The 25,698-nt window shown below is 33.3% G+C and overlaps 1 protein-coding gene across 1 annotated transcript; it reads left to right on the plus strand.

The window, feature by feature from the left end:
• Window positions 1–359: 359 nt before the first annotated feature.
• LOC132726469 (uncharacterized) lies at window positions 360–25,112 on the plus strand. Its single transcript, XM_060711785.1, has 4 exons — window positions 360–804; window positions 22,129–22,298; window positions 23,267–23,371; window positions 23,740–25,112. Exons 1-4 carry the CDS (start codon window positions 780–782, stop codon window positions 24,322–24,324), a joined length of 885 nt encoding a protein of 294 aa, XP_060567768.1. The 5' UTR covers window positions 360–779; the 3' UTR covers window positions 24,325–25,112.
• Window positions 25,113–25,698: the final 586 nt, after the last annotated feature.

Here is a 25,698-nt window from a genome sequence, read left to right on the forward strand (position 1 = left end):
GAAGTAGTTAAATTGATATTAGTCACGTGCTTATACTTTAACCGATAACGGCTTCTCTGTGCCGCCAAAATAGACCCAGGACAACCTACACATGCACCTTCTGTCGGCAGGTTGTTCTTTGTTGTTTTTTTATCCATTATACAAATTCAGCAGGTTTAGAATTTTTAACTTTTACAGCAGACGACAATGGAGTTAAAAGAAAAATTAGAGTAGATTTATGATAACTGTTATAATACGAATAGATTAGAAGTTCCAGAACAAAAAAGATATTTTGAAATAATGGAATTCAACAGTACTTAATGCCATCTGAAATGTTGTATAATATTCCTTCACAAAGTCAAATGTTTATTTATTTTTAATTACTAACAGTTCTTCAGTTTATTTTTGGAAACTTATTTGCATAATTTAAAAGAAAGCAGAGACTTTTTCCCGCTGACAGCTCAGCGTCTCTGGAAGTCGATATCTGCTTGCTAGCGGTTACAACCGTAAGATCAATTCATAATATTGTACGTGCGTAAGTGGAAACACATACTTTATAATGTTTCAAGATAATAATTGCGCAAAATATAAGTTTTCAACGTTATGCGGCATTCCGTATTTTGGTTGCTATGGCAACGAGATCCATTGTGGTGTACCTGAAGAAAATGTAACGGAAATGCATGTTGTGCAATCTTCACTGTGACACCGGTTACACTTTCCGAACAACAATGATACAAGAATTAAATATGGTTACTTAAGTGTGATATATCAAATGTGTTATTTCTATTGGATTTTCATAGATGTATAAAATGGATACACGAGAAGGTAATGAAATTGTAATATTATAGTTCTTTATTCTTTCGTACATGCTTTTCAGACTAGACGTTAATTATCAGACGCAACGCTGAGTTTTTCTCAGAAGATTCCAGTGGAAAATCAATGTCTGTCGTTCCCGAGAAAGGATTCTCACCCACCCGATGTGTCGGTATTTCTGAAGTTAACGTATTTTTCCTCTGATATAAGAGATGGTAAATCAGTGAACTAGCTAGTAATTGTCTTCCTGCCAGTGTTTGTCTCATTAATTTTATCTCAGAAAGAAAGACAATGCTAATATTAGCACTGATTACAGATGATTTTAGCTGGTAATTTGGCAATTTTTATTTTCCAACTAGTTAAGATAGATTCAGTGTTGTATCACGGAAATCTTTCTTGATTTCTTTATGATTAATCTACTGTTGTTAAGAATGGTAATCAATTGCAATTTTTACGTAAGGTGCATGCTTGTATATTTGAAAGAAAAGAAAGCTCGAGTGATCACTGAGTTAGGATGCAATTCAAAGTAAATTTTATCATATGACAAGTGCAAATTTATACGGATGTTACTTCTCCGGCTGAATTTCAAGATTTTTCTATTTATTTTCATTTATTGAGAAATAGGGATAAAATGTGAAACGCGTATTAAACACTCTACATAACATTAAAGTAATTCTTTGTCTTTTAAATACACATTGCTGTGATTTTAACTTAAGTTTGATAATTGTATAAAGCGATAAAATCCGCTCAATGTTTGTATAGATGGGTGTAACATAAAATCATACATCATCTATATATTGTATGTAATAACATTAACTAAAAAAAACTTTAAAGATAGCATCCATCATTGTTTCGTGAATATTCGGCAGGTTTCGTCATTTACCGTGATTCATGAAGGACGTTTATATAATATAAACTGGAACATCAAAAATCTGTTTCTTGATAAGATATTACATACGAAATATTACGAAGATACACGATTTACGAATAGATGGTATTACCTCATTAAAGTATCAAATCACGTGAAACCCGAGCAAGCACGTGCACTTAGTACCCTAAGATATTACAATTTCGATCTTTACCAGCATAGATCGTTGATATACATATCATCTTAATTATCTTAAAATCATAATTACTGTTGTATACCTGAGGAAAAGAAAATACTTAATAAACATTCCGTTCGTGTTAGTCACCTGAGAAAACAGCTGATATATTTATATGATATTTTGCATTTTCCAATACACGTACACAAAACAACAACATCTATACTCTGCTTTCAGTCTTAATTATATGTTCCTAATGAACATAAGATCATAGCTGGTTGAAAATATAATTCATTAAAAAGAAACTATGTATATTCAATATGTTGTTGATTTAATACATATTTGCACTTACTTGAGTTGAAATACAATATACCGAAGAAATTTTCTTCGGAATCAATCTACATTTTATTATGTATGAGTATGCACAGGGGTTTTGATTTTAATAATTATATTTGTTTGTGGCTGTAAAGTTGTGGATGGTCTTTAATGGATGGTCTGTAAAACAAGTAATAATTATGTTGATAGTATTTAGTAACATACGTGAAAACAAACCACGAAATAATTATAAGTAGTTGTTAGATACATGTATATTATCCGATATCACATATCAATATAGAGTAGAAAATATGAAGTGTTCTAGAACCAAATATCAATATTCATCATATATATGTTCATACTAAATCACTTTAGAACTATATATCAAAATTTTGTTTTGCAGATTTATTTCACGAGAGTATCCTAATGCTTTTATCAACATTTTACATACTTATGGAAAATGTGCCAATTATAGACTAATCGATTTTAAGGTCTGGCCCAAATATAAGCATCATAACTTTGCAACTACATCATATTTTATTATAATACATGTATTAAACGATACTGTGTCTTTCGCATAATGTAGACCCCGCGCATGAGTATATTTAGATGAAAATCATATATTTTAAGGTGATCATACATTCCCCACCACTGCCACAAGCGGTTCATGTTGAGAAGTTGTTACAGACATAAACAAGTGTTGACCTTTACCTCCGTTATTTGATTAGATTCAAATTATGCAAGAAAGGTAAAGTAAACAACAGAAATAGGAAAGTGAACAACATTAGTCGCAAACAACATATGTTTATTTCAATACGTCATAGCTGCTATACATGTATACGTTTTAGATACATATTGCACAAGCTGCCTGTGGATTAGTAAAACAGCTGTGTACCGAGTTAATGTGCCATGAGCAGTATGAAACGAGAAAATCAATGCTAGGTATTCATTTATATACATTTATATATTCATTCCTGTGGATGCTTCACTACAGATGCAGGGAAATATCAATAAGAATCGACAAGGTGAATAGAACGCCGCAGACAGTTCAATTTTATTCTGCTAACACTAGACCGGAAGTCTAGATTTCCCGCCAAAAATGCGTCATTGACTTCCGCCAAAATATGTTGTTTTTTTAAGAAATTTGAAATTGTAAAAGTAAATGAAGTGTTGTTCGGTGTCTAGATAAGCGTATGGTATAAAGCTACATAGTCCTTTATTTATGCACAGAAGGGCACCTTATGTCTTCCTGCACCAGTAAAGCTGAAACGTCGCCATATGACCTATACTCTGTACCAAAGACAAATCCTCGAATCGCCATGATTGCACAATATTGATCATTTTTGGCAAAAAATGGCTTCTTCCTTGTTTTTAAATGGAAGTGCAAACATTAATATGGTTTATAATAGTATCAAACAATTGAGAAAATAAACTTAAAGGTGTTACATTTATTTCATTAAGGTGAATATGATTGTTGAATTTCTACATTTTCACATTTTATATTCAATGGCTAAATTTAATGCACTTTAATTTCTAAAGCGACATTTAATTGTACATGTATATTATCTATTTAGCATTATGAAATAAATAGAGCTATTCTCATTTTCAACTGTAAAAAGCAAATTAAGTATAAAATCTTAATCAACAGAATGCTATTCTTAAAGAATAATTATTGTGATATTGTACTATAAGTTGCGAGATGGCTGGTTGGTAAACGCGTAAATCTTAGGATCGCTATCCGCGTAGGTTCAAGTCCCATTGGGGGCAAGTCGTCGTTTCCTTGAGCAAGAAACATAACATTTATTCCTCTGTACTGGTTGGTTTGCGAGTGTGTCCATAAGCTTTAAGCTTCCTACACAGTCAAATTATAATAAATTCCGCATAAACCAAGGAATAATTATGTAATATGCATAACAGCAAACTTGCATATTAGTATATGAATGTAAATAGGCAATGTACATAATAGACAATGTACATGTCACGCTTATTACTTATCTAAACTATAGATAGTGTGCATACTTACCTCGTGTTGTTTAATATAAAAAAAACTTAATTACATTAACATCTTCACTTTATATCAATTTTTATATATTTTTAGTTATAACGAAAACCACGAGATGATCATACAGAATATACAGTAAACAGTTACGCAAAAACCGTTTTATGTTAAATGCTATTACGCAAAATAAGCATTTAGTGTTAAAATGCTATTACGCAAAAAGCATTTAGTGTTTAAATGCTATTACGCAAAAACCATTTAGTGTTAAAATGCTATTACGCAAAAAAAGCCTTTAGTATTAAAATGCTATACATATCACACACTAATATAATACCTTTCTTTAAGTTCAACGCATTTAGTAATTCTTGATGTTTCAAATTAATCAGACTGGGGGTGAAGTTTACCATTTAGAAATGTATGATGTGAGGCACATTAAGCCCTAGAAACGTATCAATTGTTCAGCCTGTTGTATGAGCAAACATGTGTTTTATAATATTGTAACATGTGAAATGCAAATCATCTGAAGAAAATAGCGCAGAATGTGGAATATTTTATCATTAAGGTTATAAAAAGTAAACAAAGTGGTCTTTTGCCTTCAATACAAAATACTAAATCACTATCACAATACTAATTTCCAGAACGCAAAAGAAGCCAAAACAGCTATATACTAGGAGTCAACTGATAACTGTAACAGAAAACCATAATCACACAATAAAATAATAAAATCATATAATCGTTTTGACATCGGCCAACATTTTTACTTTTTTCTTTTCTTTTTCTTTTGTTTTAGTTATTGTTTGCTAATTTCCAGGGAGATTGATATAATTTGATACATTTCCAACTCTTCATATAAACGTGCGTGCTATGGTAATCCTTTGCATTCCCATACTGTCATGATTTTAGTAATTCTCAACATTAAGACTCTTCACATTCTACTCACAAAATGAAGTATTATTATTAAGTCTCCTTCATTTACCCAGCACATCTGTTATAAATTGCTGTAATGATCTCTTTAAAGCTGTATGTCTCCAGATGAGCCAAAATATTTCAAGCAAATCAAACTGGAAAAAAATGTACTAAGATTTTAAGAAAAGTAAAAAGATTCAATGTACATGCTATGTGCGATTGATTACCGATTTTGCAGTATTTATTACCTTATTTCTACTGCGTGACTGACGCTGTAAGGGCTTTTTGCATATTTTGACCTCTGTTTTCTAATTTACGCGGATTAAAAGTGCCGTTTGCTATATGTAAATTACTTTCTTTGGTCAATTCGCAGTATTTTACTTGTAAATTTCATGAAATTCAGCATGATTCATGATTCATCCTGCTTTAAAGTACAGTTGTAAATAAGTTTTCACTGGTATTATTTTTACTTTACAATACACAATTAGATGTTCTGAAATACAGTAATTACATACATGTACAAACATGGCGGTTTGAGAAGTTGTCGACAAAAACATCCCACATGCCTTTATCAGGACCATATACAAAAGAGTATTTTATTGAAAGAAGCAGTGTATAGGTCTGTTTGCAGTGTAGGGAGTACGAAAGTTTGATTTTACGAGTTAATTTTCCGCCTTGAAGGCTTTCAAAAAACATTTGAGCCGCGTCATTACAAAACCAACATAGTGCGTTTGCGACCAGCATGGATCCAGACCAGCCTGCGCATCCGCGCAGTCTGATCAGGATCCATGCTGTTCGCTATCAGTTTCTCTACTTGTAATAGAGTTGGTAAGCGAACAGCATGGATCCTGATCAGACTGCGCGGATGCGCAGGCTGGTCTGGATCCATGCTGGTCGCAAACGCATTACGTTGGTTTTGTCATGACGCGGCTCATTTGATTTATAACAACGGAAAGTCTCGGTGAAGGCACTGTCGTCTAATGAAATTAAGCTCTCACAAATAAATGCCAATGTTTTGTGTTATCTCTGTGTCACTCTAACAGACACTTCCGTTATCAGAAGATTTTAATTTCTCTTTATAATCAATACACTCAGAATAGTTTACAGTAACGCCAGACTTAAAGTGTCGTGTTGCAAGTGATATACTATTGATAAACTCTGCAATTTTAAAAGATGCAATTAGTAGTTATTTTAGCATGTATACTATGTATTAAATTGTTGTGGAATAGCGGGATGCAGGTGCTTCTCCTTGATAGTGCTAAATTTTTGTTCATCCGACCTTCACGGAAAAAATATAACAGTCCAAACAAAGATGTTGAGCATAATAGTTTAGCATATCGTTACTATATGTAAGATACTTTGTAAATTATCAAAGCATATTTTCTCAAACGCTTTGTATATAAAATTAATTGTATTTATATATTGACACTTGAAATCAAATTGAGCAGCTTTTGACAATTTTTGTTAAAATAATAACATAATTTTGTGTAAATATACATGTATGTAACTAAATAACTATACACATGAAATTAAGATTTTTTTTTGTTTTCCCGACGAATTCAGGGTTTAGTTACAAAGTTTAACAGTTTTAAAACTACGAAAATAAGGGCAACAGCCTTACAAGTTAAATGTGACAGTGAAAATATAATGGTAAAAGTGCGTTTTCTTGGAAAAACCTAAATTACCGAGTTCCGGATAACACATATTGTTTCACATATTAAGATTGACAACTATGGTGGTAATCACGCACAGAAATTACAAATAACATCCAGGCATTCTGTGTTCTTCTGTTGATTAATTTTGTTTGACTTGAAATACGTAATTCTTAAAATTGGTGATATATAATACATATGAAATACAATTGACAAACGTATTAGAACAAGCTGTTTCAATTCGAGATCTGAAAAACATTTTATGGTTCATCAAAATAGCCATGGTGGATATAATGATTGATCTGACAGTCCTCTTGTAAATTATTGATTCTAGTTTAAGTTACTCATTGATTATGTATTTATATGATATCAAACCACCGCGAATATAGTATATATAAAGTAAAACGTAATCAGTCTAAAACAATGTAGCATTGATTCATATTATATATATACGTTTGTGAAGAATAATACTCTTTATTTCTTTCAATGAGAACAAAATTCGATCATTTTTCTGTATTTTGCAACTCAATAATTTAATTCAAAGTATAATTCAAGAAGCTCTACGTTACTTCACACTTGTAAGACTTAAATGAGATGCCATTAAATTGAGTCTTAATTCCTCTCTCTCTCTCTCTCTCTCTTCCTCTCTCTCTTGCACCGATCGATGATTTTTCTGAAACTATTACATGAGAAGTTGTCATGATAAATATAGATATATCATATACCTGTACATAGTTTCTATACTTCCTGTGTGCATGTATGACATTCATAAATACGATCTGACAGAAACTATACGAGTATGGTCAGCAATGCCTTTTTGCACTTGATCTAGCACTTTAGTGGCCGAGTGGTTAAGGTCGGTGACTTCAAACTAATTGTCCCAACCACTGTGAGTTCGAATCTGGACCAGGATTTAAGTTTCTTTCATGTGAGGAAGATATCCAGCAATTTTACGAAACAACGGTGGTTCTACTCAGATGGACTCTCGTGTCTGATAATAAACACCTGAGGTGCACCTCCACCAGTAAAGCTGAAAAGTCGACATAAAATTATGACATAATACAGTGTTGGTGCTACGAACAACCTAACAAAAATAAAAAAAAAGATTTAGCGCTTGTATTGGGTTACCACGGAGTTTGATCAAAGTTCATCGAGTCAAAGGCAAGATCCAAATCAAGATGCGTTTATGATACCCATCGTATCTCCCCGGTTAATAAATTTGTTTCGTTGGAATTTGATTCATTTTGTGAGTGCTGGCCAATATTTTTACTAGTAATACATTTATCTTAACTATCAGTGTGTTATAATTTAACGTGATACCCAAACATACATACATATCCATTTTCCATTAAGCGCCTACTATATATAATATACATGTACAATGTATGAAGTTGTTTTGGCTACACACATATCTGGCGTACATAAATAGACATAACAAGTGGAAATCTTGAATTGGATACTTTAAAATATCTTTTTTACTATAATTCATAAAATAAACTATGGAGACTTATAAAAATAGCGTTTGGCATTTCAAGCTTTTTGTCAAAATGTATGATGCATATTGCTTATACATATTATAAATTCTCTTTTCATTTTGTATTTAATGCACTGACTCTGTTGTGTGTTGAACAGTTTTAAACATACGTTACGTTCAATGGTTATAGAATTAAAACTTTATAATGATATTTTGTTACTTGTATTGAAATGGTAACGGAACAGAAATTTTTTAATTGGTATAGTAATTTGTAATTAAATTTGATAATTGATATTAAAATTGGCTATTATTTTTGTTATTGGGATTGATTGATTGATTGATTGATTGATTGATTGATTGATTTTGGTAATGAGTTGGCTTAAACTTTTGACTGTTGCTACTGAAATTTGGTAATTGCTACTGAAATTTGGTAATTACTACTGAAATTGATAATACTGTTTTATATAACGGATGTCAGGGGAACGAAAAAAACATTATTCTCAGAAAATATGCCATCTGCAAAAGTCCCTGTAGATTTCCTGTGTCAATGTGCATGATGTAACGAACAACTGGAATTAATTGGTTTTCCTTTCTATAGGAAAACAGTGTCTTGACAATAGGTGTACTGACGTGCATCTGTCTGTTTCTTACTATGACAATTATCTGTTAAATAATTGAAATGGTTTAAGATAAAGTAATAAAACGTTTCAGATTATTTAACTATCATGATGTATGTTCGTAAAGCAATCATGCATCATAATGGTACCAAACTGCATCCACGCAATTGTATTGATATTAAAGTGTAAGGGTACATGCTGACTGTCTTCTTGAACAGAAATATAAATATCTACATTGATATATACTTATCTAAATTTTCATTTTGTTAGCACATTGCCTAAATTAAATGTACAAGCATCACTAAATTAAAAAGAAGACCATGCAAATTGTACGACATAAACATAGCAATCAATAATTTCAAAATATCACTCCACTTTATGACGACAGTTCACTGACACAACTTTTACCTCCACAACAACGAGAACCCGCTCATAGGCAGCTCATATGTAGGTACATTCGTTAGCACTCTGCCTAAAGTAAACGTTTGCATACTACTTTTATTGCTTGAATTGTCCCATGTCATAAATATACATTGAATTCAGTTTTCCTGGACATTCATGAGATACCCACTCTTATTTGTCTCGTGCTAACTTCCTAGTTCCGTAAAACAATTGTATTTCTTCTTCGAAATGTCATCAAAATAACTGTAAAGAAATTGCAGAAAATAAACCATTTTCTAAGCCGACGACATGTCATTTTATCATTATAATTCTCAGATATTTCGTGTTTCCTGATGACTTAATGACAATCAGATCTTGAGATTTACAGGGCTGCCAGTGGCTTTTAGTTTTTCCATAGTTTTTTTCCGAGCATAACTTAATTGACGTTTGGGACAGATATTTGTCAAGATTCTGTGAAGTCTAAGATAAATGTTGTCTAAGATTAATGTTGTCTAAGGATACATGTAACAACTGATACTAGTGTATGTACGGCATTTCAGCAGTTCTTTATGTCATTATAAATTTCAACTGCTGTTAAGATTAAATGAAATACACTGTAATCAACCATTGTAAGAATACATGTACTAGTATATCAAATTTGATACAATATATGTTACCCGCAACTTGACAAATGTGGGGTACAAACAAACCTTTACCGTTATACGAACTGCCCGTCACAATAGATAAGCCAACCTGATGCGCTTTACTGTAAAAGTTTTGTAGAATTAACTTTTTTAAATCATATCATTTCTTGAGTTGAATACTTTTGCTTACGATAAATCTTAATCAGATAAAATGACTATTTTTATTGTTTTATTACTACTACTACTACAACAACAACAACAACAACAACAACAACAATACTCTTTATAATTCAGGTTACGAACATGGTAACAGTACGACAATTTATCGTCAATTTTAACAAAATGTTAAATATTAATAGTACATAGGAATAATCAATCATGATATTCTATATCTAATGATTGATACATTCACATCTATTTTCCTGTTACAAAATTATATCCTCTATTTGATTAATCAAGGACACGTGATATTGTTATTTCATCTTAAGAAACTTGCAATTCAGAAACTTGCAATTGAAACAACATGTATAGTGAAAAGCGAATCGCTGTACATAGTCAATGTTTATCCTTGAGCAAAGAAAAGTATAAACAATATCTCTCCGATTACATACAATCTCTCTTATAAAGATTTCATTAATTATAAATTTGATGCGCACTCGTTCCTGGATTATATAATACTTAAAATCAATAAAAACACGAGTTTTCTACCTCGAAGCAACATTGCATAATGCAGATGTTATAACAATATTTCTCGAGTGATCATGTTTTTACGAGTAATGGTGATAGCATAGTATGTTATTGCAATGATTTCAAGGAAAAGGAAGTAGAGGTTTTACATGTGTGGTACATTATTTCCCATTGTACCTGTAGATGTATAGATCAAACAAATCATTATAATGAATGTAAAGTCACTAGGGTATAGAAATTTGCATCAGGAAGTCGTATTTTCCTCAGTATGGAATGTTGTCGTTTATATTTATCAAGAACGGAATACAATATTTGGGAATTAAATGTAATCAAAAGTCATTATTCAGTTAAAGGCCTCTCAATACATTCATTTGACTTTATCCGTACTTGATCATTTGATAAGTGCGATGTTCTTATCGTGTCAATTTAATGTCGACATAATTATGTCAAAGCGCAGCGGAATAGATGTCGCAATTTCATAACAGATTAAACATAAATATATGTAACAGGTCAAGACTTTCGACAACGCACAGGGGTATTCGACGAAGTCTTTCGACAGCGCACAGGGGTGTTCAAAGAAGACTTTCGACAGCGCACAGGGTTATTCGACGAAGACTTTCGACAGAGCACAGGGGTATTCGACAAAGACTTTCGACAGCTTAAAGGGGTATTCGAAAAAGAGTTTCGACAGCGCAAAGGGGTATTCGACAAAGACTTTCGACAGCGCACAGGGGTATTAGACAAAGACTTTCGACAGCGCACATGGGTATTCGACAAAGACTTTCGACAGCGCAAACCGGTATCGGACAAGGTCTTTCGACAGCGCAAAGGGGTATTCGACAAAGACTTTCGACAGCGCACAGGGGTATTTGACAAAGACTTTCGACAGCGCAAAGGGGCATTCGACAAGGACTTTCGACAGCGCAAAGGGGCATTCGACAAAGACTTTCGACAGCGCACATGGGTATTTGACAAAGACTTTCGACAGCGCAAAGGGGCATTCGACAAGGTCTTTCGACAGCGCAAAGGGGCATTCGACAAAGACTTTTGACAGTGCAAAGGGGTATTCGACAATGACTTTCGACAGCGCAAAGGGGTATTCGACACAGACTTTCGACAGCGCAAAGGGGCATTCGACACAGACTTTCGACAGCGCAAAGGGGCATTCGACAAAGACTTTCGACAGCACAAAGGGGTATTCGACAAAGACTTTCGACAGCGCAAAGCGGTGTTCGACAAGGACTTTCGACAGCGCAAAGGGATATTCGACAAGGACTTTCGACAGCGCAAAGCGGAATTCGACAACGACTTTAGATGCAGGGTTAAAAAAATATATAAAACGGGAAACATTATCTCTAGTCCATTTTAGTGTATATTTATCAATCAAAACTGTATTTAATATATACAGCTATCCATTTGTGTATGCACTTTGTCCAAAACGCTTTGTGATTCATTACATATTACATTCAGTCTGGCTTGAGGATATATAGTCAATAAGCTGTTAATCTATTCCTTGCGGTAAAATTTACTGACAGGCAAACGATTGTCACTGTTATAATTATATAACCTTGACTGTGAGAAAAATATTTGCAAGAGACATAGATCAAGTTAAACATTTACATTCTAGTACTATGACGTCATTCATTCATGAAAGTGTTGATAAACGATTCAGTTTGGAGTCTTATCTTTGACCTAAACATAACACAGTTCCTCTCCGACCAGATATAACATTGTCATGTTTGGTGCATGTATTGTTTTTAAAGATGTTTCCTATTTCTCAAATATATATATACAGTGTATTTATTTATTTGTAATACATCCTTTACTCATTATGCTAGATTGAATTATACATTACACTAAGGTCATTATATGAAATATGAAATTTGTGAAAATAACTTAAATTTGAGCCGTGTCATGTTCGCTATCAGTCTCTCTACTTGTTATACAGTTTGTAAGCGAACAGCATGGATCCTGATCAGACTGCGCGGATGCGCAGGCTGGTCTGGATCCATGCTGAGCGCAAACGCACTATGTTGGTTTTGTCATGACACGGCTCAATTATATTGTATGAAACTAAACTATCGACATACAAAGATAAAAACAAACTTATATCAAAATTTAAATCGAGCTTCAGCAAAATGGTAAAGAAAAAGAAAAGCAACATTTAAGCATATATAAATATAGATATCGTTTAAGAAGAGCACAAAACGCACCAGAATCATACATATATGCGTAAATATTATATATACGTAATTATATAAGTACAATTTAACAATATTTATTTATACTATTTATACATTGTCGAATAGAAAAGCAATATAACATAAATGGAGAAGAGAGACGAGAGAGAGAGACTTCCTAGGAGGTCGGTGCCCACCTTGGTTGTCTGTGCCACAAAAATAGCATAAAGTACCATTTTTAGCTAATGTCTTAAACATTCTGTAAACGAAATCCTCCTATATGATTTTAAAGTATAACATTGCGATTGCGTGATAAACTGTCCCTTATCATTAATTCTCCTACCAAGAAATATCTATCAAAATGCAATTACTGCTTATTTCTAGAGAATTATTGTGACTTTTACGATCAGAGTCATTTACGTCGTCAAAAATTGCAGTGGCATTGATGAAATCTGTCCTTCGTATTTACACTATCAACTTAAGACAGAAAAATTGTAATATTTTATTTTAAAAAGTCAGCAAAAGAAAGAAAATAGCTTTTTAGTTTATACATAAGTTATATTAATTGTGTTGGAAGCTATAAGCTTACTGAAATATTCTCAATCAGTTCCTATTATCAACCAATACTAAGCAATGAGTGTGAAATTTCTAGCTCAAGAAAACAACGGCTTGCCCCTGATGAGGTTTGGACCCACGCGCCCAGCAACCCACAGATTATTTGTCCGACGTGTTAACCACTCGGTCACGCCGCCATTTTTTACTTTAAAGCTAATTACAACATGGACTTGTTGTAAATGAAATCAGTTTACAAATGAATGCAGAACGACACATATCCAGACACGTATTTGCAGCCGACTTTTACCATTTATTAAATTGGTATTGAACATATACACTCAGACAAATATTGAGAGAGGAAATTGATTTGGCAAGTTTTCAGCCTACGTTTGTTTTATATGCTTAATTTGGTTCTTGGATATTATAAGAAGTTATTCCTGAACGTCCTAAACACAAATCCTGCCGCAACTAAATGTGATAAGCCTTTGCTTCCAGTATATAGCCAGGTCAGCAGGCATGTCCATACAGACTGAACAAGCTGTTCCAATGTTTGAATTGTGATATTGAAATCCCTGACGTGCTATTTCGAATGAAACGTACTTTTCAGTAGGTGCGAGCAAAACAATTTATCCCAGATTTACTGCAATCGATGATTGATTATCTGAATTCTCTCACTTAATGCGTAACGAAATGAATCAATCAAAAACAAATGTCAATTGTTTATTTCCATTAATCTTGCTAACGCCAGAAGTGGCAATTGATGGAATTTAATTAGTACTGTGCAGCTTTATTCAAAATAAATGTTGAACATAACATTGTTTAACGCGGTTATATTAACCCCGTATTGCTCCACTAGTGTCATACATTCAAACAGGTCTTTCAAATAAAACTTGTTTAAAGACTTGTGAACTGTTTGACTGACGTAATTACGCTTAAGATTTGCGTCAGTTTTAACGTAAGCGTGACGTTACGATGATACTTACGAAACACTTACTCAAAGGCCCCTTATTCAAAGAAGTGCTTAAATTTGATAACAAACGAATGTAGGGACAATCGCGCGCAGAGTGGACGTAAGAACACATTGTGTTTCTAAATACAACAAAAGATTAATACAAAAACTATGTTTGATATTAACTAAATTTAATTAGATAATCAGAGACCGTAAATAGTACATGTATTTAGATGAATAATAATAGTAATTTATAAAACTAAAGGTTAAGGAGTGTCTAATGCAAAATTCATATTTCTACAAAATAACTACACAAATACCGCATGGACAAACATTTTTACGAAACAAATGATGAATATTTAATAATGCTTGAGAGAGCTATTCGAGTTGTTACTACGACTATCTCTGTAAAATAGCACGTTGCACATTTGGAGAATTTCTTCTGTTTGTTAGAGATTGTGTCAGATCGATCAACGTCTGTCTGAAGTTTTCATTAGAAATGTCACAGGATTATTTTCCGGACACATTTCTTATTCTTAATCTTTAACACGCTAAATATCTTTGAGGAACTCCACTGAGGTTCGAAAGCCAAAAAGCTCAAGCAAAAGATATTTAAGAAATATATTCAAAGATACATTGAAAATCGTATTTTTTCTATTCTCAGTCCGATAAGGGTGAAAATCGTTTGGTGATATTTCACAAATGGAATAATTATTCTGGAAAAAATCGGAGTATGTAATGATAAAACGTTTTTATTGTGTTAGATATTTTATATGTTATAACCCCATACCGGCAAACCGATTATCCGGTAATACCTTGGCACACTTCTTTTATATAACATTTTATAAATCATTTGTGACGAAACGTTATATTTGGTCAGGAAATTGTGTGGAAATGTGAGAATTATTCTGGCAACTATTAACTACCTTTGGGCAAACATTCGGACACTCTCTATTTCGAGATAATGGGCAGTCTCTCGAAATGTCATTGAATGTCTGAGAATGTTAGATATTGATTTTATATCTGTTTGTTTAGATAAACACGTCTCTTGACCGGACAACTGTATTATATTTATTCTATTACACACTTTAACAGATTTTTATACCTTGTTTGGAAAATATATTAAACCTAATATTGCCTTATTGTCAATTCTGAAGAATCAGTTTTCTTCTATCATAATGAAGTCTACGACAATAAAGCCAAATATATGAAGCAATCTAAAGCTTCCGTTAAAGAGGCATGCGTCCAGATTCATACTTATTTTTATGAAAATTTGAAAAAGTATTCAAAAGTAAAATATTGTGAAGTGAACAAAGAAAGTAATTTACACATTTCAAAACGGCACTAACGGTCGGTCCACGTATTATATTTAAAACAGGTAAAACTATGCAAAATAAGCCCTATCGCGTTAGTCACGCAGTAGAAATATGATGATAATTTGATAAATACGTGTATTGCAAAATAAGTCAATAATCGCACATAATATTTACATTATTACTTGAATCTTGAATCGTTATACTTTTCTTAAAATCTTAGTACATTTTTATCAAGTTTGATTTTCTTGAAATAGTTTGTCTTATCTGGAGGCATGCAGCTTTAAAACTGTCTGAATTATTTGGGTTTTTTAACTGACATTGGTTTTAAATTATATGTTTTGACGTTTCACTTGGATATGAAAATAAGGTTTGTAAAGATATTTAAGATATAAAAGTCATGTTCAATTTAATTTCGAGACTATGATACTATGATGTTTTATGATAAACATCAACATTAGTAACTTGTACAAAAAGTCTAGGTAATGATGTTATTATTCATATATCTGTATATCGAATGTGCATCCCCCCCCAATGTTGTTTTAGCATGCTGACATTTATCTGCAACAATCGCGTGCATTACCTGTCAAATACTAATCACTGACAATTATCCAGCTTACTGTGACAAGCAACTGCTAGAATTCACAAAGACAGCAAAAATGTGTTTATATTCTCATAAAATTCACCGTGAATTAAATGGAAAATTGATGACTATAAAAAGTTGGAAACGCACAATTTTGGCAGAAATAGCCGTTTATAAGATCAGTAATGAGCTACTGAAAGCTTGATTTATGTAACGCATGGTGTGATATCTGAAAATTGACAGACATAAGTTAGTTTGTTGTGAAGTATTATTAGTTATTTTCTTGGTTTCAACATATTTATTTAAGCTCGATTGCGAAACAAGTTCTTGCAACTTATATTAATCACTTTCGAGTCCGCTTCCTGGAACCAACCAGTACTGGTGTCATATGAAGAAACACGGTCGTGACCCGCGTAAGGCTCGAACCCATGATCTTTGGGTTGAGAGGCAGACACCTTAACCACTAGGCCACCGCTCCCCTTCATTATTTTTAGTTATCTTCAGTTATTTTCTTGTACTATTATCGTAAACTACTGTCGTTAACTACTTTTGAAGTATGAAAACGAATACAGCTAACAATACCTGGCCACTAAGAGGGAAGGACTTGAGGGGACTCATGAATAAGAATGATTAAGAAGACAATACAATAATAAAATGCTAATTTCCAGACATCACACCACGCGTTACACAAATAAAGCTTTCAGTAGCTTATTACTGTGCTTTTAAACGCATATTTCTGCCAAAATTGTGCGTTTCCAACTTTCTATAGACATCAATTTGATCTGATGTAGTTATATTAGGCCTTTATAACAAAAAAAACATGTAAAATTAAATTATTACAAGTATAACAATATGAAAAATATGGCATAGAAACAACCCCAATAACAAACTTATAGTACCTATTTCTTATGACAAATAACAGTAACGTAACACCACTCAGCTTTCCAGTATAAAAAAAATCTTATGTTGTATAAAGAATTGCAAATATAAGAGCAGTAGAACATGATCTAAATTTTCAACAACAGCATTATTTTTATTACATGATATTCTTTTAATAAAGATATCAATATGACCGGGTGTTTCATCTTGTAACAATATTACACTAAGCAAAGTTCTGATAATCGTCCCTCCTGTCGAGTTAGTCTACAACCTTTATTTATCACACCTCAATCTTCAGCAATTATGTTCCTGTTTAATATTTGCTGCCTACAATGTCATTTTAAATTTACGATTTTTCCTCTTTGATATATCACGAAACAGTGATTCAATTTAACACTGTTCTGTTGAATTTAGGATTCCAACATGATCATTCGTTTCCGTTCATCATATTTTTTAGTATGTGTCTTCTAACACTCTTTGGCATAATCCGAGTCGTGCAGCTGCTAACGGGGGCCATCTACACAATCCGAGTCGTGCAGCTGCTAACGAGGGCCATCTACACAAGCCGAGTCGTGCAGCTACTAACTAGGACCATCTACACAAAGCCGAGTCGTGCAGCTGCTAACGAGGGCCATCTACACAATCCAGTCGTGCAGCTACTAACTAGGGCCATCTACACAAGCCGAGTCGTGCAGCTGCTAACGAGGGCCATCTACACAATCCGAGTCGTGCAGCTGCTAACGGGGGCCATCTACACAATCCGAGTCGTGCAGCTGCTAACGAGGGCCATCTACACAAGCCGAGTCGTGCAGCTACTAACTAGGGCCATCTACACAATCCGAGTCGTGCAGCTACTAACTAGGGCCATCTACACAAGCCGAGTCGTGCAGCTACTAACTAGGGCCATCTACACAATCCGAGTCGTGCAGCTACTAACTAGGGCCATCTACACAATCCGAGTCGTGCAGCTACTAACTAGGGCCATCTACACAATCCGAGTCGTGCAGCTACTAACTAGGCCCATCTACACAATCCGAGTCGTGCGGCTACTAACCAGGGCCATCTACACTTATAACATTCTTATTTCGAGTTCATGCTAGTCTCAATAAAAAAATTGTGAAACCGTGTACTTCAGTCACAAGCTTGTCATAAACAATAGTAAAACCGTATAGTTCAGTCATTTACTTGTTAAAACAATAGGGAAACCGTATAGTTCAGTCATTTACTTGTTAAAACAATAGGGAAACCGTATAGTTCAGTCACACACTTGTCAATAACAATAGTAAAATCGTGTACGTCAGTGAAGCAAGTTTCAATTTTCATATTTTAAGGATTACAAATTATACACCATCATACTTACATAGCTATATTTTATTAAGTAAACGACATGCTGCTATGTACAACTGAAATGTAGATATACACGTATGTAGAACGCATAGACGACCATTTACATGTATATAAATAAATCATACAGTGTTACATTTTTTTTACTTATTCAAATACGAATGTAAAATTCATCTCGAATATATAGAATAATTCTCTGTTTTTATACACCCACGACATTTTATCATTTTCTATCTATACCTACTTTAAGGCGTTAACTTTGTTAGTCTGTAGAATTAAGCAAGCAATAAATATGAACGTACATTTTTTCTTGCGTAACAAACAACATTACACTTAGCAGACTTCTGATAATCGTTCCACCCGTCGAGTTTGTCTACAAACTTTATTTCTCCCACCTTAATCTTCAGCAATTTTGTTTTTGTTCAAAATTTACAGGTAAACACAAGTGTTACTATACTATGATATTTTTATAGCTTTTTATCTCTATAAAATATTATTATATATATCAGACCACATACCAATACGATCATATCTATTCGGTTTCTTTGTATCTCAAAGTAATATTTATATCCGTGTACAATTATTTCGTAAAGTCAGCATTAAAACATTTCTTCTATACTGTATCTTCTGAATCGAATCAACAATTTAAAACATATTTATTTAAACTCGACTGCGAAACAAGCTCTTGCAACTTATATTAATCACTTTCGGGTACGCTTCCTGGAACCAACTAATACGGTTGTCATATGAAGAAACATTGTCGTGATTCGATTAGTGCTCGAACCAATGATCCCTGGGTTGAGAGGCAGACACCTTAATCGCTAGGCTACCGCTCCCCTTCATTTCATCGAACGTAGTGCAGCTTTTAGGTTTCACCGTGTCAGTTTGGAAAGCAATCAGTGCTGCGGACATGTTCAAAATTACAAAATAGAAATACAATTGTATGTGGTTTTATGATAAATGAACTTTCTCAAATAAGTAAACTAAAGACCGTGTCACGAAAAACAACTTAAGGGTTCACCAGCATGATCAACAGCCTCGCATCGCAGTCTATCAGGATCATGCTGTTCCTATCAGATTCCTACTGTAATAGAGTTGGACGAACATGATCCTGATCACGGCGATGGCAGTGTCTGATCCATCTGTGCAAAGCCATTATGTTGGTTTTGTCATGACACGGCTCAAATAGAACTATCATCCGTTGTAAAACTTACTCGTCCAATGAAAACATTTTTCTTCAATTATTAGTCAGACTTTTCTATTTGCTGGCAATCAGTATTTTTTTTAAATAATATACAGGTCTTTGGTTTCAATATCGATGTTGAATGACGAGCATTTCATATTTTTTAAATATCACATCTTTCATTGAAAAAATATAATTTCATGACAATTTACGAAAATTATCGACATGTTATTTGTCTTATCGTCATAGTGACTTAAAATAAGATAAAAATTGTTACCGCTAATAAATTTATTATGTTGAAAATTATTGCGATGTTCTCTGTGCAAACTATTAAACTATTAGTATTTTCGTCACATGTTTCTTCAGTGAAGATAAAGATTGTTGCCTCATTCACATTGTATATGTTCAAGATTACTGATACATGTTTTTATTAGAATAAAGAATGTTGTGTTTCTCCTACTGCTCTTGCAATCCATGAATGTTCTTGCTTTCTCTCTTTAGTGTTGATTGTGATTATTGTCGAATCCCTCTTAAATAAAGATCAAATGTTTTGTCGCTTTTCCTTTGGATAAAAGAAAAACAAGCAACTATTGGGATTATTTATTAAGAACACTTTTGGAGGTTTGTCGAAGAATTACTGTTTTTTGTAAAACAGTGTGTTTGATCGATCATTATTTGTCTGAAAGATTTCCCAAGAGATGTAAGTTTTCTTACAAATGACTGATAATGGCTGGTGTATATCTATTTAAACATTTGCTTAAGATTGTTAGTAAAAAAGCCAATCAGTCAGGTTATATCTTAATGCTATTTTACAAACATAGTTTAAGGTTTTTACAAATATTCATGTAACTTGTCTAGAAAGGATTGAAATAATGCGCATGATGCTACCCGCTTTCTTAAAAGATGTATGTGCATAATGCTCCCGGCTTTCTTAAAAATTGTAATCTGGTTACACTTTTAAGAAGTCTTGTATAATTATTATACTTTTCACAAGTAAGCAGCGTATTTTTGTGACTGTTTGTAATTTCTGATTCATCATACTTCGGTATTCTTCGGTTGTTAACGTAATTACACATACATTATAGAGTAAATATAAAACTCCAAGGATATCGAAGTATGACTACTTCCATCATTCGGTTGCTCTCAATGAGCTACATTACAGTGACCTACTTTTCGGCTTGTTAAGTCATTCTTCCTTTCAACTTCAAAGAGGTAAATTCTTACCACCTTGTGCTTCAATCATCATTTATAAATAAAGAAATTGATATTACGGAAGTTGCCAAATGAAGATCTACCGGCATAATTATTGCATACTTTACACATGTTGTACATACTTGCAGACACCGAAAATAAAGTTAAAGTTAAAGTTCACGCGTAAGTCTGAAGCTTCACTTAAATCATTAACTACAATCGTTTTTATTTAATTACATATTTATAACACACGTAAATGCGTTTATACATGGATCCTTCAATCAATAAAAGCACGAGTTACTCCCTGCAGCGGCTAAATGAAAAACAGACAAGAGATAATTACTTCTCCCGGGGAGTTTTCCCTTTGCAATCTTGTTCCTTTCATTTCCACCTTACAAAAACATTTTCATGAATTAACAAAGTTACATACTGGTATCTTTGAAGTAGGCTTAGGCCGAAAACTATATGGTAAATCGGTAATCATACTTCCAAGACACACTTGTAATGAAAAGAGATCATTCAAGACTCCGAATTTTTTATGTATATTTGTTCTTTATTTATTACAAAAATACCATTTGGTATTGACGTGATCCTTTTAAACAGGGAGCAACATTAAATAAGCATTCCATTGCTCAGGTCTTATTAAGACATGAAAGGAAATTAACTGTTTTCACAAATAATGTACATGTTGTAGTTTATTCTTGCTTATTTTAGTTCTTATGTCTTAATATAGCTTATACAACAGCAACACCGCACCAAGGCCCTTCCAAAACTACGTTGTATATGTATCCACTTCATTTCAAAAGGTCAGAAACGAAGGAAGTGACAGCACAGTGGTGGCCGACGCGTTTACAAATAATTATACAAGTTGAATTAAACATTATTTAAAAGATCACCTTGTCCATTGCAGAATTAATTTTACTTTGTAGTGTTTATATTTCAAACTATAGTTACATTAATGCCGGGAAAATATAAGCCATCAGCACTATTTAAGTACACAAAAAAACCAGATTGTATTGTTTCAGGGTATTAGTATTTAGATAAGATTGCAGACTCAGTTTGTTTTTGAGCCTGTTCATGATAGATAATAAAAAGTCTCGACTCTCACGTATCCACAATACCCTCTCTAGCACCGGCCTATATAGTGCTTACATTTTAACGTTTACACTTTAACTCTATATACCATTTGAAAAAATGATTCCGTCGTCATATAAATATGACAACACCGAGGCTAGCTGTCATTTGTTTTAAGACTGAAGCATTGTGGTCCAAGTTAAAAAAAATGAGTGTCATTAAAAAATGGAAATAGCTCTTGTTTTGTTGTTGTTTTTGTTGTTGTTGTTGTTGTTGTTTTTTGTTTGTTGTTGTTTTTCTTTTCAGAAAAAATGCATAATTAAAAAAAGCAGTATACATTAATATACACATGTATTTCTATTTTCAGTAGCGTCCAGAAAGTTTGTAAGACAGGCGTATGGTATCGTCTCATTGTTACAGATATGTTTGGGAATATTGCTCATTGTATCTGGGCTTTTAGCCTTGCAGTTTACAGAAGATGAATTCCACATATCAACGCCTCCATATTTCATTGGTGCTTTCCTTGTCGGGGCTTTGGTATGTTTTTTCCTGTTTTGTATTTGAGAATCATTCATGACAAGGTAAAATCCCTGGTGAGAACCATAGATAATATGTTAAAATCCCTCATGAAAATCATTAATAATATGGTAATTCCCTTTTGAGAATCATCTATAATACGGTAATCTTTATTTAGAATCATTAAAACTACGGTAAAATCTATTCGGAAACATTCATAATATGGTCAAATCCCTTGTGAGAATCATTCATTTTACGGTCAAATCCATTAAGAATCATTCATAATACGGTCAAATCCATTAAGAATCATTCATAATATGGTCAAATCCCTTGTGAGAATCATTCATAATACGGTAAATGCTTTTCGAATCATTCATGATATGCTAAAATCACTTTAGAGAATCATTCATAATACGGAAAAATCCTCAGGAATCATTCATAATACGGTAAAATCCTTTAAGAATCATTCATTCATTATACGATAAAATCATTTGAAAGAACCATTCATAATACAAAAAGAAATCTTTAAGAATCATTCACAATACGGTAAACTCACTTTAGAGAATCATTCATAATACAGAAAAATCATTTGAAATGCTTTTTAAATGCATTACGGGCTGAATTATGAATTCCATAATGAAAATGATGAGCCGGGATTTGACTTTTGGCATAAATCGATATTTTTCTATTGACTGTTTAATTTACGGATTGTTATGATATTATTAGTATCAATTCATTTGATACATTGTATAAAATGAGAATAAAGTAATTCGATACCATGGCAAGTCAACGTGTTCAAATTTCAATGTAAAAGACATGATGTGGCATTTTACAATTGAGACATGATGTGGCATTTTACAATTTCTTTTGTGTTTAATATTAAATAAAAGGAAATTGTAGGTAAAAATGCAGATTGTATCACACGATCATAGCATAAAAGTTTCTTATAAACTGATTACTGGTGTATATAATTATAATATATTTTGTAGGTCGTAAGTGCAGGTATCTGCTCACTTTATGTTTACGCCACAAAAGCTCCACTAAGAGACTATTATTTCCTAGAAATGACGGCAGCTAGGCGTATACAGAGAGCTGTAAGTATAGAAAATAAAAGTTTCCTTATAGAACTTTATGTAAGTTGAGAAACTTTTTTGGGGCGCCCATGACCGAGTGGTAAGGTTCGTTTATTTCAAACCACTTGCTCCTCTTCTTTTTAAGTAAATAAATTCGTTGAATACTTAGATCAGTGACCTAATTCATCAGAAATTCTTTAAATGAGAAATAAAAAGACACTGATTCTATGATCGAAAGAAAAGTTTTATTCAAGACTTGGAATTTACGACAATTCACAGAAATTCAAAATCAATATGGATTATCTGATGAAAACAACATATTACAAGCAGCAGCACATGCAATCAAAAGCTATTGTCATCTTTATAATTATATTTTCTTCCGTTGACAGGTCACCGGAAATACTGTTTCCTCTATTCTTTCATTACTGGGTTGTATTCTTGGATTGTTTGTGTGTGTTGTATTCGCCGTCGGCCCCTGTGACACAGATATGTGGTTTTCAAAGTGTAGTTTCAAAGCAAACAAAACAGAACATCGAGCATTGGCAGTGTTTATTACAATATTTCTGTGTTCATGTACGATACTTTCAATATATGCATCTTTAATGTCGTGTATCCACGGATGGGTATTTGATTTTGAAGCATGCGCAGTTCAAACGCGCAGCCGGAAACAAAATGGCGAAGAACGTAGCGCTAGTCGACCAAACTCTACATTTCAACCATTGCCAATGTTTGATATTGAAGAAAATGTTCAAACGCCGGATGAGGGACCGACTGCAAACAATTACAAATCAACATCGTCGTTTAAACAAACGCACGATGGACGCCATCTTTCAGAGAGCAGCAACGAAGATCAGCACAGCCATACGAGGAAGCACGTGACAGGCCAACAGCCGCCATCTTACGTTGCTGTACTGAATGACCCTGCAATGAAAAAGAAGTTAAAAGAACGAAACAGTCGACTGCAGGATCAATGAGTTCCACAATGAATTCATAAACATGTATATCATATCTATAAAAATGTAATATTTATTTTTTCATAAATTTTATATCATTATCCTTGTAGTGTGTTCACATTAAAAAAAAGCGTTTAATATGTTGATTTTAATTGTTTTATAACAAAAGCATACAAATGTTGATAACGTTAGAACCATGATTATAGTGCTTTTATTTCATTAGTCCTCGTTTTCTGATAGCACTTTAAGAAATTAAAGTAAACTTGTTGCTCATAAACAAGATGTAGATTATTTGGACAGGGTATTTAAAGTTTCCTGTATGAATGGATATTTGGCCAGTTATTGTTTTATTAGCCTAGAATCTATAAATTCTTATTGAGGTATTTGAATACACATGTCATATTTGATTGTGAGGTTTTATATTATTTATGTAGGTCTATACCAATAACTTGTGTGCAAATTTTAAGATCATTCTTTCACTGCTTTTTTTATCAGTAAAATGTTTTTATTGTGCAAATTGATCTAAAAAGGAAAAGTGTTTTAAACAACGCTTTTATCTAAAATCAGACTCAGAATCACATATAACATCAGTTTTTAATTAAATTTGAGTATATTCTTAATTATTTTTTGCATATTTTACTATTTAAGTGCCCCAGTTGATTAATGTACAATGCTAAAGTAAATGTTTTAGGCTTTGGGACGTCAGTGGAACTACTTAAAGTATTTTCATTGTTTTCCTTATCATTTTGTAGGCTTTAGAAAAGAGTACTGCCAAATGTTTTTTTTTCCAGGCCCACTTTATATAAAAATAAAGTCCTGGCTTGTGATCTTCGTTGCCATAGAAATGTTACAAAGAAATATCCTTATAATATTATTAGTTGAACATATGTCTCTGTTCGTGTTTCCATTATGTCGTATGGTCCTTTTTCAAATGCAGGAATGGTCTGTTTATGCCTGTAAGGACATAAACATACGCCTTGATAAATAAATAAATAAACAAGACAACAATTTCTGGCGCAAACCAAAAAAAAAAAAAAAAATGTCACAGGGTGAGAAAAATGTGCAGCCTGACCGGGACTCGAACCCGGGACCCTCGGAATACCGTACCGCGGCTCTACCGACTGAGCTATCCGGCCGCTTACACATCTTCTCCCCTAAATAGTGAACAGTTCTGAACCGTGACATACTCCCCTGTTATATTGAAATTCGTCCTCGAATTTCACAGAGTTACAGAGCAATGTAAATTAAACTCTGAGCTATATCAGTCACGGTCCCCCGTTGGGCGCCAAATGTCACAGGGTGAGAAAAATGTGCAGCCTGACCGGGACTCGAACCCGGGACCTTCGGAATACCGTTCCGCGGCTCTACCGACTGAGCTATCCGGCCGCTTACACA

This window comes from Ruditapes philippinarum, unplaced genomic scaffold (genome assembly GCF_026571515.1).
Source record: "Ruditapes philippinarum isolate M1 unplaced genomic scaffold, ASM2657151v2 ctg33_1_1_1_1, whole genome shotgun sequence".
Taxonomy (NCBI): domain Eukaryota; kingdom Metazoa; phylum Mollusca; class Bivalvia; order Venerida; family Veneridae; genus Ruditapes; species Ruditapes philippinarum.

Coding starts and splice junctions, on each gene's coding strand:
- LOC132726469 (XM_060711785.1), top strand. CDS start 780: ATGTATAAAATGGATACACGAGAAG. Junction 22,299..23,266: donor CTTTCCTTGTCGGGGCTTTG/GTATGTTTTTTC, acceptor TATATTTTGTAG/GTCGTAAGTGCAGGTATCTG. Junction 23,372..23,739: donor CTAGGCGTATACAGAGAGCT/GTAAGTATAGAA, acceptor TTCCGTTGACAG/GTCACCGGAAATACTGTTTC.